The following is a 13,758-nucleotide window of genomic DNA, read 5'->3' as shown; positions in this document are numbered from 1 at the left end:
GAGCTTTGTCTACTCTGACATTTCTTGGAAAGAAAACCCAAAGCAGAGTACAGCTGCAGCTTGAGAATAGTTGGCGTTAGTGCTAGCAAGGTCCTCATTTATGAATCGCCTCTTGATCAGAGCCTACCTGAGGTTGCCATCGTGGAAATACGTTCAGACATACATGGAGGATTATTTGGTTAGACTGATACATTTTTACAAAGTGGAGATTTGAAAACCCTAGGAGATGGGATCAGAATGTAACAAGCGGAGAAGTGACTCAGGATGACTAAAATGGATGGAGCATCAAGTGTCTCCATACATAAGAAGAGCAGAAATACTGTAGTAAACCAGGAAAATAAATACCCCCAGCCTGCCTGTCCCAGGCTCCAAAGTGAAGTGAGTCGTGGAAAGTGCTGGAAGAAACCATTTCCTCACCGCTGGGCTCTGAGAGCTTTAGCTGGTGGTCTCCATTTGGTTGGAAATAAGTGTGCACTTCTTGGTCCATGAAGCACTGTTCCCACCAAAGATTAATATTATTATATCAGAACTTGGAAGTTCAGTCTTAGAGCTGGGCATGTGAGTGTTTGTTGACATCTTAAACTCACAGCTTTATTGGTTGACCCCAAACCTGCAGCTGAACATTCCCTGAGCTGCACAGTCTTCTGTGCTCACGTGTCTCTCCTGCTTTTCAAAGATGCTGATTTCAACAGAGCTATCATACATCAGTGAGTGATTATGCTGGATTGGAACAAAATAAAGGGGGAAGTTATTTTCCAATACAGGGGAAATTGAAAACAGGACTTGAGAAGGCAAGAAGTTCAAGCTGAAAAATGCATAAGTTCACAGGGAGAAGAATTTTCCCATTCCTGATTATTTTCCAAGTAGACAGTCATGTAATAAATATGTAGTAAGTGATCATTGTATCCCAAGAACTATCCTGGAATTCAGTTATGAATAAGAAACAGTTTCTGCCTTTGGGTAAATTTTCAGAAATCAAAAGTTTGGTTAAGTCAATAAGTGAATTCAGTAGACAAACTGCTTTCCACTGTGCTGTGCTAGGTTTTTTTTTGGTCGGTGGGGAGGGGCATGGAATTAATCTAATTCTTACTCTGCCACTGACTTAGAGCCTTTCAAGTAGGTTCCTGGGTGTCAGCTTCCTCTCTTGTAATAATTCCAGCCTTGTAAATCTCACAGCCCTATAAATCTCACAGGGCTCATATTCACAGGGTATCACACAGAATAATGGCTGTGAAGCCCTTTGAAATCCAGGAAACATTATGTAGTCCCCATCTTCAAGAAAGCTACTTTAGGGTCAGAGATGTAAGACCGATGAATGCGAAACAGTCAGCACAGACTCCTGGACAGTCCATGTTCAAGAACCAGTATTTGGTGGATAACTTAAAATGTCATTGGAAAGGAAGGCTAAAAATGGAGCAGTTTGGTAAAAATACGGATTTTTTTCAAAATATCAAGAAATTTAGTGTTATGTAGCAACTATGTGTGGTTTGCAGCTGCTAAGACTGATGACATAGTCTTTACCATGAATCCTGAGAAATGACTGTCCTGTTAGGTTTCCCCCAAAGGCAGTCTAGCTGCCTGTGCCCTACAGAGCCTGGAGGGACCACTAGGGAGGGGTCCTGCCACGGCGTCCATGTGTGTATCAGCGCCATGCTACAGGACTCCCTAACTCTTTGGAAATGGTATCTCCCCACCTTTGGTTAACTACCCACCTTTAAATTTCATAAAAGGTCCTGGATCTGTATACATGTGTGAGTATGGTTATTGTCTAGCTTTTAATCTGAGTCCATCTGACACAGGCAAGAAAATGGAGCTTAGGATGCCTGAGTGAGGCTATGTGGCTATATGGATATAAAGGGAAAGGCTCATATCATAAAATTAATAGATTCCAAAAAATACGTAAACAGTTTACATTAATTTAATAGCATCAAACCCTAGGGAAGATAATATTACTATCTCTTTTTTAAAATTAGGTGATCTGTTTAAATCATTGCACTCTTTGTGGATCTACTATCCAACAGTCATAGCCCAGGGAGACTTCAGTTTTACTATTTCATGGTTTGCATTTTCAGTTTGTGATAGGTAAATGGTTAGTCCTGAGCCTTAGCTGGTCTCCCGGAGATACATATTTCCATGGGAAACTAAAATTGCACAGAAACCATATACAAAGATAGAGAACGATTTCAGCTGCACAGTTCAGTTTCTACTGGGCCTGTCCTGATTTGCCATAAACCTTAGCATGAGAACCAACACATCTTTCCACCAAACTAGACTAACAGCCGTCTCTCTTTTCCAGTGTTCTGTTTCCTGTGGTGGCGGAGTGCGGATTCGCAGTGTCACGTGTGCCAAGAACCACAATGAGCCCTGTGACGTGACAAGGAAACCCAATAGCCGAGCTCTATGTGGCCTCCAGCAGTGCCCATCTAGCCGGAGAATTCTAAAACCCAACAAAGGCACAATTTCCAATGGGAAAAAGCTACCAACAACTGACCCCTTCAAGCCCGTCCCTCCAACTACACCTAGTCCTAGGGTGCTGACTACACCCACAGTGCCTGGGCCTATGAGCACAAGTGCTCTGACGATCAACAGCCCTGGTCCTACCACAGCCTCCGAAGAAGGAGACCTGGATGGGAAACAGTGGCAGAATAGTTCAACCCAAACTGAACTGGACTCCCATTATGTCATTTCCACTGGAAGTACTTCCCAGCCCATCCTCACTTCCTGGTCTTTGAGTACCCAGCCAAATGAAGAGAATGTTTCCAATCCAGACACTGGTCCCATCTCAGAGGGAGACCTGGTAGTCACAACAATGAGTGGTTCTGATTTGTCAACTTCCAGCAATCCTGTGACATGGCAGGTGACTCCATTTTATAATCCCTTGACCAAAGAGCCAGAAATGGAGATTCACAGTGGCTCAGGGGAAGACCGTGAACAACCTGAGAACAAAGATGAGAACAGCTCTGTGACATGGACCCAGATCAGAGTACCTGGAAGTGATGCTCCAGTGGAAAGAAGTACAGAAATGCCACTTGGACCTCCGCCAACACCTTATCTTAGAGGGGCACCCCTGTGGCCACCCTTCAGCACAGTGTCGGAAGGACTGGTGCCCAGCCAAAGGCCCACCACTCTCAAAAATGGTGCACCCAGAGCCGAGGGGATGGTCACTGAAAAGCCAGCTGACGCTCCACTCCCTCTGCGAGGAGACCACCAGCCAGCATACTCAGAAAAGCCAGTAAACCATCACCCCCGAGAACTTCCAAGCAACACAAATCTAACACAGAGTTCCGGACCAGTCCTGACCGAGGAAGATGCAACAAGTCTGATTGCTGAAGGGTTTTTGCTGAATGCCTCGGATTACAAGCAGCTCTCAACGGGCCGCAGCCCTGTGTACTGGACCGTTGGAAACTGGAGCGAGGTAGGAGTTCTATTTCTTACCCAGGCCTGATTCTATATGGAAATTAGCTAGGGGTGTTGCATTCCAAATTTCAAAATGAACTTGTGTAAAACATAGTCTAATGTACAAAAAAGGGAAGCAAACAGGTCCATGCCCTCACCTCCCTCTTCACCTCCTTAACTCCAAAAATGAAAGAAAAAAAAAAAATCCAGGGAAGGAGAACAAATGTAGTGAGATATAGTGAAAAGAACCTAGAACTAAATCAGGAGACCTGAGTCAGCCAGCTGTATGACAGTGGAGAATTCAGTCTGTCTCTCTGAGCCTGCTTTTGATCTACAGAACAGTGGAACTAGTGTAGATCACCGCTCCTCTCCAGTGTCCCTTCCAGCTACAAACTGTAATGATGCTGTGAAGAGGGACCACTGGAAGGACCTGAGTTCCTATTTCATTCAGAAAACCAGTGTTGAGACTCTGGTTTAAACCTGTCAAGCAATCACAATTGGAATGGAAATCTATGACAAATTTCTTTAAAAGAATTCTATAGCTCACTGTATCAAGCATTTCTTTTCTTTTTGGACTCAGTGTTTGCCTGTATTAAAAAAAAATTCTTTTTGGATTATTAAAAGGATTAGAAGATAGAGGAAGAAGAAAATAAACATGATGACAAAGCATTGGTCCCTGTTTTCAGGTTTGAGGAATTTGGCTAGATATTTGTTTCTCCATTTCTAGAACTAATTACATCCTGTGAAGCATCAAAATCATTTCTCACCCACTTGAATTTCGAATGCACAGTATTTGAACTTGTTAAAAATAACTTGACAATGCAAAAGAGGACTTTGTGGCAAAATAATCACATGTTGATGTCATTCAGCATTTTTGATTACAATGCATGACTCATCTCTCTAGCTAAAAAGAAGTGTTAACAGCTAATATAAAATAACAATATATTTCATTTATGAAGCATGTTAATTTCCAAACCACTTCCATATGTAGTCTACTATTTTCTCTTTTTGACAGTCCTGGGGAGTAGGTTGGGTCTTGTTTATACCAATTTATGTAGAGAAAAACTAAGATTTTTAACAGTTAAGTAACTTGTCTATGGACATGTCAGTTGGATGATGAATCTTCTAAATCTTTCTGCTCTTATCTGCTGTCTCTCTAGTGAATTTCAGTACCAGTCAACAATTTAGCTGTATAAAATTCTTTTGTGTAAATTAATCAGCATCATTGGTCCTGAAATTGACTATACTGGCCAAAAAAAAAATAGGTGTATTCAAACTTCCAAAATTTTTTGTTTGCATTTGAACTCTGTTTCACATTGATTTACTTTGATTTCTAAATTGAAATCACATTCATTTCATTTTCTGTCAATGGAGGGGCATCTTATTATCCTCATTTGGAAGTAAAGAATCCAGGTTCAGGAGGAGAAAAGATTTTCATGCTTAAGAGTAATCCAATTTGTTGAAAAAAAGGAGAGGAGTGGGTCTCATGATCCCTGACATTTTAGTCAGGTTTCTTTCCGTTAGGAAAGTCCTAGTGGGCTCTTAATGATGAGGAGGATGTTGGCAATGAACATCTATAAAATGTGTGCCATGCTTTATAGCATGATTTTATGTTAACTCACATGCATTGATGTGAATGCGTGAATCCTCACCACAGCCCAAGGAGATTGGTAATATTGGCCCCCATCGTAGAGATAAGGAAACTGGAGCTGAAAGGTGAAGTAGCTAGCCAGAATCACACACACTCATGAGTGACACGGCAGGGATTTGAACCCAAGCAGACAGACTTCATAGCCTATGATCCATTGCTTTGCAAATCAGAAAACATCACCACTCTCTCTACCTTCTGCTATTTTTGTTTCTTCTTTGGTCATATGACATAAAAACAATGCCAGTTATGTGGTGACCCTGGGTAGACAGATGAGAAAATCACATAGTTCACAAGAAGGTACTTTACAATAACATTGAGGGCTCCATGGTTACTTCTGAGTTCACAGGGGCAAATGGTGCCTATAATGTCACTGCAGTGGGTTCAGCCTAGATATTTTGAAATAAAAATGTTCTGTTTAGGTTTTGTGAATGATATCCTTTTAAGTAGTACCACCCAAAGGTATCTTTCTTTCCAAAAGCATGGGGCATCCCTTAAGGACAGATAAATAGGCTTATTGTTCTGCATCCAAGAAAGCAGTCTGGACAGTGTGTCCATGCTCAAAGACAAAGAGAACAAGTTATGGAAACTGAGGCTACTAGTTAATTTGTAGGATTTTGTTAATTAGCCAATGGAGATGAAGTCTGAAAGTACCTACCATTAAAGACACTGTGGGCCTTGAGAAGAATACACGCTAGGTCAAACAGAGTGTGAAAGTGTAGATGATAAAAGGCATATATATGGGATCAGTATCAGAATAAAGTATGAATGACATGTGTACAGTGTGTGTACGTAATTAGAAATCACACACACACACAGAGGCTAGGCTGTTGTTAACAAATAGAGCCAAACAAGTTATGGTTTGCCAGAAATTGATTTCTCACTCAGCATAATAATACAAGGTGATTCCATGTCTGCAGTGGTGGTAATAGAAAATGATGCTGGGAATCCAGTCTGACAATGGCTCTGCCATCCTCCCATCTTCAAATTTGCCCTGGGGTCACCATTGTAGTCACAGTCAGAAAGGGAAAAGAGCACAGAGGCACTCCCATGGGAGGTTTAATGGGCCAAGCCTAGAAGGGGCACTTATCAATTCTGCTCACTTCCATTGTCTAGAACTCAGTCATATGACCAAACCAAACAGCAAGGTGGATGGAAAATGTAATCTAATTGTGCACCCAGGAAGAAGAGGAAAAAGGATTGTAGTGAGTATCTAGCAGTCCCTGCCACTGGATGACACAGCCCACTGTGGGTTTTAGGTAGCTCATTCTGGAAGCAGTGAGGATGAGGGATTTGACCTGTTGGGAGGATACTGCAGTAGTCCAGATGAGGAATGAGAACTAGGACAAGAATGCTTGGGATGAAGAAGGGAAGATAAACTCAGGAGTCACTGAGAACTTAAAATCAGCAGGACTTTGTGAAGAATTGAATGTGGGGTATGAAGAGGAGGGAGGAGAGGCGGAGTTTGTCATGACTATTCTATTGGAATCTTGGGTGTCTGTTGGGTGATGCTCCTATAAACTGAGATATAGTACAATGTATGGGAAGAGTAAGTTTCAAAAGAGACAAAGAAAGGAAGGATGATGAGTTCAGTTACAGATCAAGTTTAGTTGATAGGACCTGTGGGATATCCAAAGGATAACCAGCAGATGTTTGTGTGTATGGGTCTGAGGTTCTTGAGAGAGGTGAAAACTGGAGATAACATTTGGTAGCCATGATCAATAGGTAGAAGTTAGAACCTTGGAAGTGAATGAGGTCACCCAAGCACAGCCTGTAGGCTGCAAAGAGGAGTGGTCCAGAGTTGGGACTCTGGAAAACACCAGCATTTTAAGGAGCTGGCTGACAAAGAGATTCCATGTGAAAGACTGGTAAGGAACAGTCTAATATTTAAGGCTTAAATCAAGAAATGTGGTGCCACAGACGTCTAGGAACACGAAGACTGACAGTGGACCTAATGGATCTTACAATTAGAAGGTCACTGGTGACTTTGGGGAGAACATTTATAGTATTGAGATGGAAGGAGATACCAAAGTGCAGCCCAAAGGAGAGACCCTTTTGGAGGCTATCACAGTTCTCAGATGGAACAGTCCCCACATTAGGACTGTTTATAAAGATGGACAGCTCTTCTGAGTCCACAAATTCATACAAAAGTTTCATTAAAAAGTAGCTTTAGGATGACCCGGAAATTAGTTTCCTTTCCCATACTCTTATGTAAATGTTTTAATGCTTTTGTCCTGAGGATATTTAATACATGTTAATTAACTGATAAATGTTAATTGATCTAATGAGAAGTTACTATATCCAAATAAACTAAACCTAAATAAAAGTACCTATCAACCCTGATGACTGTTTGAGCCCAGAGGTTAACTGACGCATTTTGATTTTAGTAGATCAAGATACAAAAATTAATTCTATCTCATGTCATATCTTTGACAGAAATAAAGTCTCTTATTGAACACATCATAGCTCACCAAAAATTTGGCAACTGTGGTGGAGCCATTGAGAGCTATTAATTCTAGACAGTTTGGCTGGGAAGGGGGAATTGGCCCAGACTGCAGAGGTTTGTAAAGCTACAAGGATATTACAAGAACAGAGTTCCACATTTGACAGGAGTCCCCTTCATGACAGGGCTTGGTGCCTGCCCCCTTTATGCATCTTTTGAGACAAAATGTTTAATACACAGAATTGTCTGAGAGTTTTAGGATTCAGAATGAAAACTTTGGGTTTTGAGTTTCCCACTCTCCCCTGATTTTTTATTCTACCCATATCTGAAGTTGTTTCTTTAGGATTGTCCCTCCCTATAATGGCGTCACTGGCCACTCAATCACCACACCTTAGGAACCCCAGGATCACCACTGGTATCAGTCTTCCCTTGTCCTACTAGAAAAACCCTCACAGTTTTTCAAGTCTATGTCATCTCATCATTTCTGTCATCTCCTCTTCATTTCCTGTCAGTTTAGGCTCAGGAGTTTCCAATCTAACGGTGGGAGGCATCTGGAAAAGAGTAGGGATGCTTTTGTCTGTTACAATGATGGGGGACGGGGGCTGCTACCAGTATTCAGTGTCTGAGAGCCAAAGACAAGGAGGGTCCTGTGACATTGAGGGAAGTCCAAAATACCAGTACTGCCCCAGTAGTTGAGAATGGAGAACCCTTGGTTACTATTCTTGTTAGGACTCTTGCCTTTGCCCTTACTGGTCTGGGCACTTCCACTCTCTCCCCTCCCCAGTGCTTTCCATACATCGTCACGAGAGATGTAAGACTGCCATATTACTCTTCTGAAAGGAATTTTCTAATCATTCCAAACTCCTGATCACAAATCATTAATGTCTCTCCATTACATATCAGATAAAATCCACTCTAATGTCCAACAGCCTTCAGGTCTTCGAATAATTCCGCTTTCAACATACTGCCTCCTATGACTTCATCCGTCGTAAGCTTCACCAAATCGAAACTGCTCAGTTTCCACTAAACCTGCTCGTCTCAGTTCAACGCCTTTGTTTATGCTGTTTCCTCTGCCTGGAATTTCCTTCTCTTTCCTCTTTGTCCTTTTACGTTCTACCTGTTCTTCAGTATCAAGCTTTGAGCTTCTTCTTCCATAAAGCCTTTCCTGCTCTTTAAGATTGGAAGTATTGTCATTTCTAAAGTTCCTTAGCATTCGATCTGAAATTTCTCTCTCTGTGTCCTCCCTTTCTGTCCTGTGTTGAAGGGGTGTTCATGTCCCCCAGCATACACAGCATGTTCCTCTAACTACCTGTGATTTTGAAAAGTACTAAAGAATTGATATAAAAACCGAGTTAACACTGTAAATAGACATAAATCTGGAAAGCAGATGTTCTGGGTTTGAGTATTGGCTCCATCATCTACTAACTGTATGTTCTCACTGCACCCATTTCCTCATCTTTAAAATGAGGATGATGACGATGCCTGATTCATAAGACTGTTATGAGATGAAAGGAATAACTATGTGTAGGAGAGTGTCAGGCACATAGGAAGTACTCAGTAAGCATTGGCTTTGATATCTATTTATAAGACAGAAAATGTAGGTGCTTCACAATATGCATGGGTGTGGATCTCATTTTGACAGAAGATCACCTCTCATCAAATTGCCTCATCATTAAGTCGGATCCCTTGGGCCAGTCAGTGAAATGTATGCTGTGCAGTCCTGTAAATGGAAGTGACAGTAAAATTTTCTGCAGCCTTTCACAGCAGTTTTCGCAGGATTCTGATGTAGCCCTGCACATCAGTTCCAGTTCTGGACACCCCCAAACCTGCTCCTTGACCTGGTAAATCGGTTGTCACAGGGTCACTAGCTGTAACGAGGGAGAAAGTTCCCAGAACAAGCAAGCTGTCCCTTCTGCCTCCTTAGGGTCCTCCTCTCTTCTCTGACCCGTGCCCCCCACCCCCCGCACTCCTAATTTGAAACTAACTTAAGAGACAATCAGTAGAATCCCCTTTTACTTACTGCCTTCCATGGACATCCTCCTGTCAGCTTCACCTTTGGACTCATTTGCTGTCTAAATAGAAACTGTCAAAAAGGAATTAAACAAGTGTCTACTCACAATATCTGAATCTAACAGGACTAGATTCAGAGCTCCAGAGACATGTGTTTATTTACAACATAAATATGGTACAAAGAACTGGAGACATCACTTGTGATGTAGCAGGGTCATCAGTAGCCTGGGAATTTGGTCTCACTAGCTCCTGTCCTGGGTTTGGGGCAAACGTCATGTTTTTCTCCATGTCGTAATGTGAAATTAACATTGTACTGTCTGTGTGACCTTAAGCATGACTGCTAAGCTCTCTGGGCCCCGGAAATCTGGAGAGTGGGACTCATAACGCTGACCTTGCTGGTATGCTATGTTTAATAGGTAACATTTGTAGAGCACTCAATTTGTGTGTGAATTACCTCTGTTGTTCTCACAGCAACTTAATAAATGAGGTGTTAGTGTTATCACCAGTTTCACATGCTAGGGAAGTTTGGAAACTGCAAAAGATTGCACAGTTAGTCAGCTGCAGAATTATAATTGTATCCTGAGTCTTAGAGGTTAGAGAAAATATAGGAAAGTTACCTGTTGTGTAGTTGTATCAGTTGTCCATTGCCACAATAACGCTATATAACAACCAACCACAACATCTCAGTAAACATTAATTTTTGTCCATGAGTTTCTGGGTCAGCTAGGAGTATCTGCTGACCCGGGCTGAGCTTAGCTGACCTCAGCTTGGCTTGTCATGCATTTGCTGAAGGGTCAGCTGAAGGCTGGCTGGTCTGAGATGGGCTCGGCTGGGTCACCCAGCTGGGTTTCACATGATCTCTCATCCTCCAGCAGGCTAGCCCAGTTTTATTCTCATGGCAGAGACAAGGGTCCAGGAGAGAACCAAAACAAGCAAGCCCTCTTGAGAACTGGCATAACAGCATCCACTGCAATTTCTTGGTGAAAGAAAGTTGCAAGAACAGTCCTGAATCAGCAACTGGGGAAATATGTTCCACCATGTGATGAGAGGAGCTGTGAAATCCGTTGAAAAGAGCATGGGTGTGAACAATGGGGCCACTAGTGCAATCAATCTATGCACTTCAGCTGTTATTATCTCTAATATATATATATATGTATATCATATATATACACGCATAATATAGTACAGAGGAAAAAAAGCTAGGAACTTATGAAAGATTCAAATCCAATCCTAAAGAATTTTAAGGAGGAGAATTTACCTCCATAAATGAGCCAATTGAAAAAATGTTGACCGAGGCTATTTTCTGCTCTTCCCTTTCTATGAGCAGCATTGGTGAAATGCGGCAGTGCCTGCAGCTCACCCCCTTCCCCAGGCCTTCACACCAGGATACTTTTTTTTCTTTTAACATCTTTATTGGAGTATAATTGCTTTACAATGGTGTGTTAGTTTCTGCTTTATAACAAAGTGAATCAGTTATACATATACATATGTTCCCATATCTCTTCCCTCTTGCATCTCCCTCCCACCCTCCCTATCCCACCCCTCTAGGTGGTCACAGAGCACCGAGCTGATCTCCCTGTGCCTTGCGGCTGCTTCCCACTAGCTATCTATTTCACATTTGGTAGTGTATATATGTCCATGCTACTCTCTTCATTCCAGCTTACCCTTCCCACTCCCCCTCCCCGAGTCCTCAAGTCCATTCTCTAGTAGGTCTGCATCTTTATTCCCGTCTTGCCCCTAGGTTCTTCATGACCATTTTTTTTTTTTTTTTTTTTTTTAGATTCCATATGTATGGGTTAGCATACGGTGTTTGTTTTCCTCTTTCTGACTTACTTCACTGTATGACAGACTCTAGGTCCATCCACCAGGATACTTTCTAAAGGGAAGCACATCTCCATTTGCACTGGGTTTTCCTCCCACAGAGAAATCAGGGATTCGCAAGCCTGGCTGCTTATTAGAATCACCTGGGATTTGTTTCTTAAATACTCCTGCCTGAGCCCTACCCACAGGCGTTCAGATTGTTTGGGGTTGGAGCCCTAGCGCTGGTTTGTTCAAAAGCTCTGCAGGCCGTTTTAGTGAGTAGCCGAGATTGAGGGCCCCCGACTCCAGGGTGGGGTGGGGTGTGTCTGAGAAAGCGGCCCTGAGCCTCCGTCTTCTCTCTCCTCCCCCCCACCCCGCGGCAGTGTTCCACCACGTGTGGCCTGGGGGCCTACTGGCGGAGCGTGCAGTGCAGCACCCACGTGGATTCCGACTGCGCCGCCCTGCAGAGGCCTGACCCTGCTAAGAGGTGCCACCTCCGTCCCTGCGCTGGCTGGAAAGTGGGAAACTGGAGCGAGGTAACTGACGAGGCTCAGCAGCGTTGGGGGCGTCAGGGGGGCGGGGAGCGACTTCTACGAGCGTCATTTGCTACAGCAGGTTTCCTGCCTCCCTTCCTGCCTCCTTTCTGCCCTTTGCTTCGATAAACTGGTGAATGCGTAAATCAGGTGTTACCATAGGCCTGCTTCAAGTTACACAGTAGCCTGAGAACAAGCAGAGTTTTCAGTAGCCCACATGTTTTTATCTGCCCGTCTTCCCTTACCAGATAAACTGAGAGAAAAAAAAAATTAAATTTGTGTAATTAATTGCTTGTCCAGCATGCGACACTATTTCTAAATTGCTTAAATGTAGCATTATAATTAATAATGATACATTAGCACAAGTGTAATTAAATCGTCGTTCAGCAGCTGCTCACAAAGCAAGTATAACATTGAATCTGCCAGACTCAAAATGAAAAGAAAGCTGAAACATAAAGACACATTTGGTCTTTAAAAGTGTATGATGTCCTATATCGATCTTTTCGAAGTGCGATTTTCCTGTCCTTGCTAATCTAGCTGTGGTTACTCATTTTTCTGTGCCGCCTGCATAGTCCCTCGTGAAAGGCTTTATCAGGTTTTAGGATTAGTCAGGCTTGGTTCTTGTGGGCACCAATCAGGCCCAACCTGCCTGTCACCCTGATGGGGCTGAGCCAGCCCCTGGGGGATACAGATGCAGCCAGGTCGTAGAGACATTGGTCAGAGGTGGGGTTAAGAGCCGCTTGGCAGCAGGGGTGCAGAGGTATGAGCTGTGTATACACCTTCTGTTTGTGAAGCACACCCACCTGTAAGACACCCTGCAGGCTCCTGTCTTCTCTCTGGGGAGACAGTTTCCCTTGATGGCCTTGACACAGAAGGGAAAAGAGCTACCCAGAAGTTTGGGGAGGCTGGCGTCCCCTCTAGATGTTAGTGCCCTCATCTTGTAGAAAGCTCCCATCCCCAGACAAGCAGGACCATGAGGTGTCCCACTGGATGTCTCTGGTTCTCCTGGCAGACTTCTCTGACAGACAGGAGTGTGAAATGTCATTTATCTGCATCAGGCCCCTTTTCCCAAAGAAAGGCTCTGGTCTTTGGCAAGAGAGAGAAAGTAGTGCGACTCTCTGAGAAAATCACCACGCATTTCTTTGATGCCTGCCAACCTCCCTTTTTCTGTTTTCATACCATTTTTCTTTCAGGAGCAAATGCTGGTTCCTTTTTCTTTCTCTTCCAACTCATAACAAACTCAAGATCAAAAAAGGACTAAATGCCTGGCTACAAGTTCTCTTACATATCCAGAAGACTCTCAAGCGACATTTCTATCCCTGACCTTGCCAAATGTTGACCAAGTCCTAAAGTTCCACTTTCCCATCACTGGGACTAATCCTTTCCTTGGAAATTACATGGCTCATAGAAAGGACAGATGTGTGAAATAGCTCACACTTTTAAAAAGGTCCCTCCACTGTAAAATTCTAGGAATTCTAGCTGATATAAAAGCCTGAGTGGGAGATCCGGTAGCTCTTCTCTGGGGTCAGACCCCCTAAAGAAAGCCCTGCTCTGCCAGCTCATACCTTCCGTGTCTGTCTCTGGGTCTCTTCTCTCTCATGGCTGGGAGGCTTGTAGATGTATTTATTAACCCCTGTAGACTCCTGGTGTTTTGTAGAAGCTGTCTCTGACACATCACCAAGTTCTTCCAGAATGTGGTAACCACTCCATCTAAACTCAAGTCCTCAAAGTTACTCCATTCCTATCAGTAAGGAAAATATCTCCTCTCTCAGGACAATAGATAAACCTTATGTCAAAGACACTGTTTAACTACTGATAGTCAATTGCCCTGACTTCTGTTTTTTCTATCATTGGGGACGTTGAATACATGACTTCCATTTTTCCTAGGGATGTTGATTTAAATTTTATCTTAAATTTTGGTGACTGAA

The 13,758-nt window shown here is 43.0% G+C and overlaps 1 protein-coding gene across 4 annotated transcripts in view; it reads left to right on the top strand.

Moving 5' to 3' along the window:
- The window catches only part of ADAMTS12 (ADAM metallopeptidase with thrombospondin type 1 motif 12), a 394,047-nt gene that overhangs the window by 326,046 nt on the left and 54,243 nt on the right, over window positions 1-13,758 (top strand). For 2 of the 4 annotated variants that reach the window (XM_057540921.1, XM_057540920.1), the window contains exons 19-20: window positions 2,297-3,415; window positions 11,681-11,833. In XM_057540921.1, the coding sequence (XP_057396904.1) occupies window positions 2,297-3,415; window positions 11,681-11,833 (1,272 nt within the window). The remainder of the gene's footprint in view (window positions 1-2,296; window positions 3,416-11,680; window positions 11,834-13,758) is intronic. The other 2 variants (XM_057540922.1, XM_007192239.2) reach the window with 1 other exon arrangement.

This window comes from Balaenoptera acutorostrata, chromosome 2 (assembly GCF_949987535.1).
Source record: "Balaenoptera acutorostrata chromosome 2, mBalAcu1.1, whole genome shotgun sequence".
Classification (NCBI taxonomy): Eukaryota; Metazoa; Chordata; class Mammalia; order Artiodactyla; family Balaenopteridae; genus Balaenoptera; species Balaenoptera acutorostrata.
Note: the sequence above shows the minus strand (reverse complement) of the source record. Positions and strands in the feature narration are given on the sequence as shown.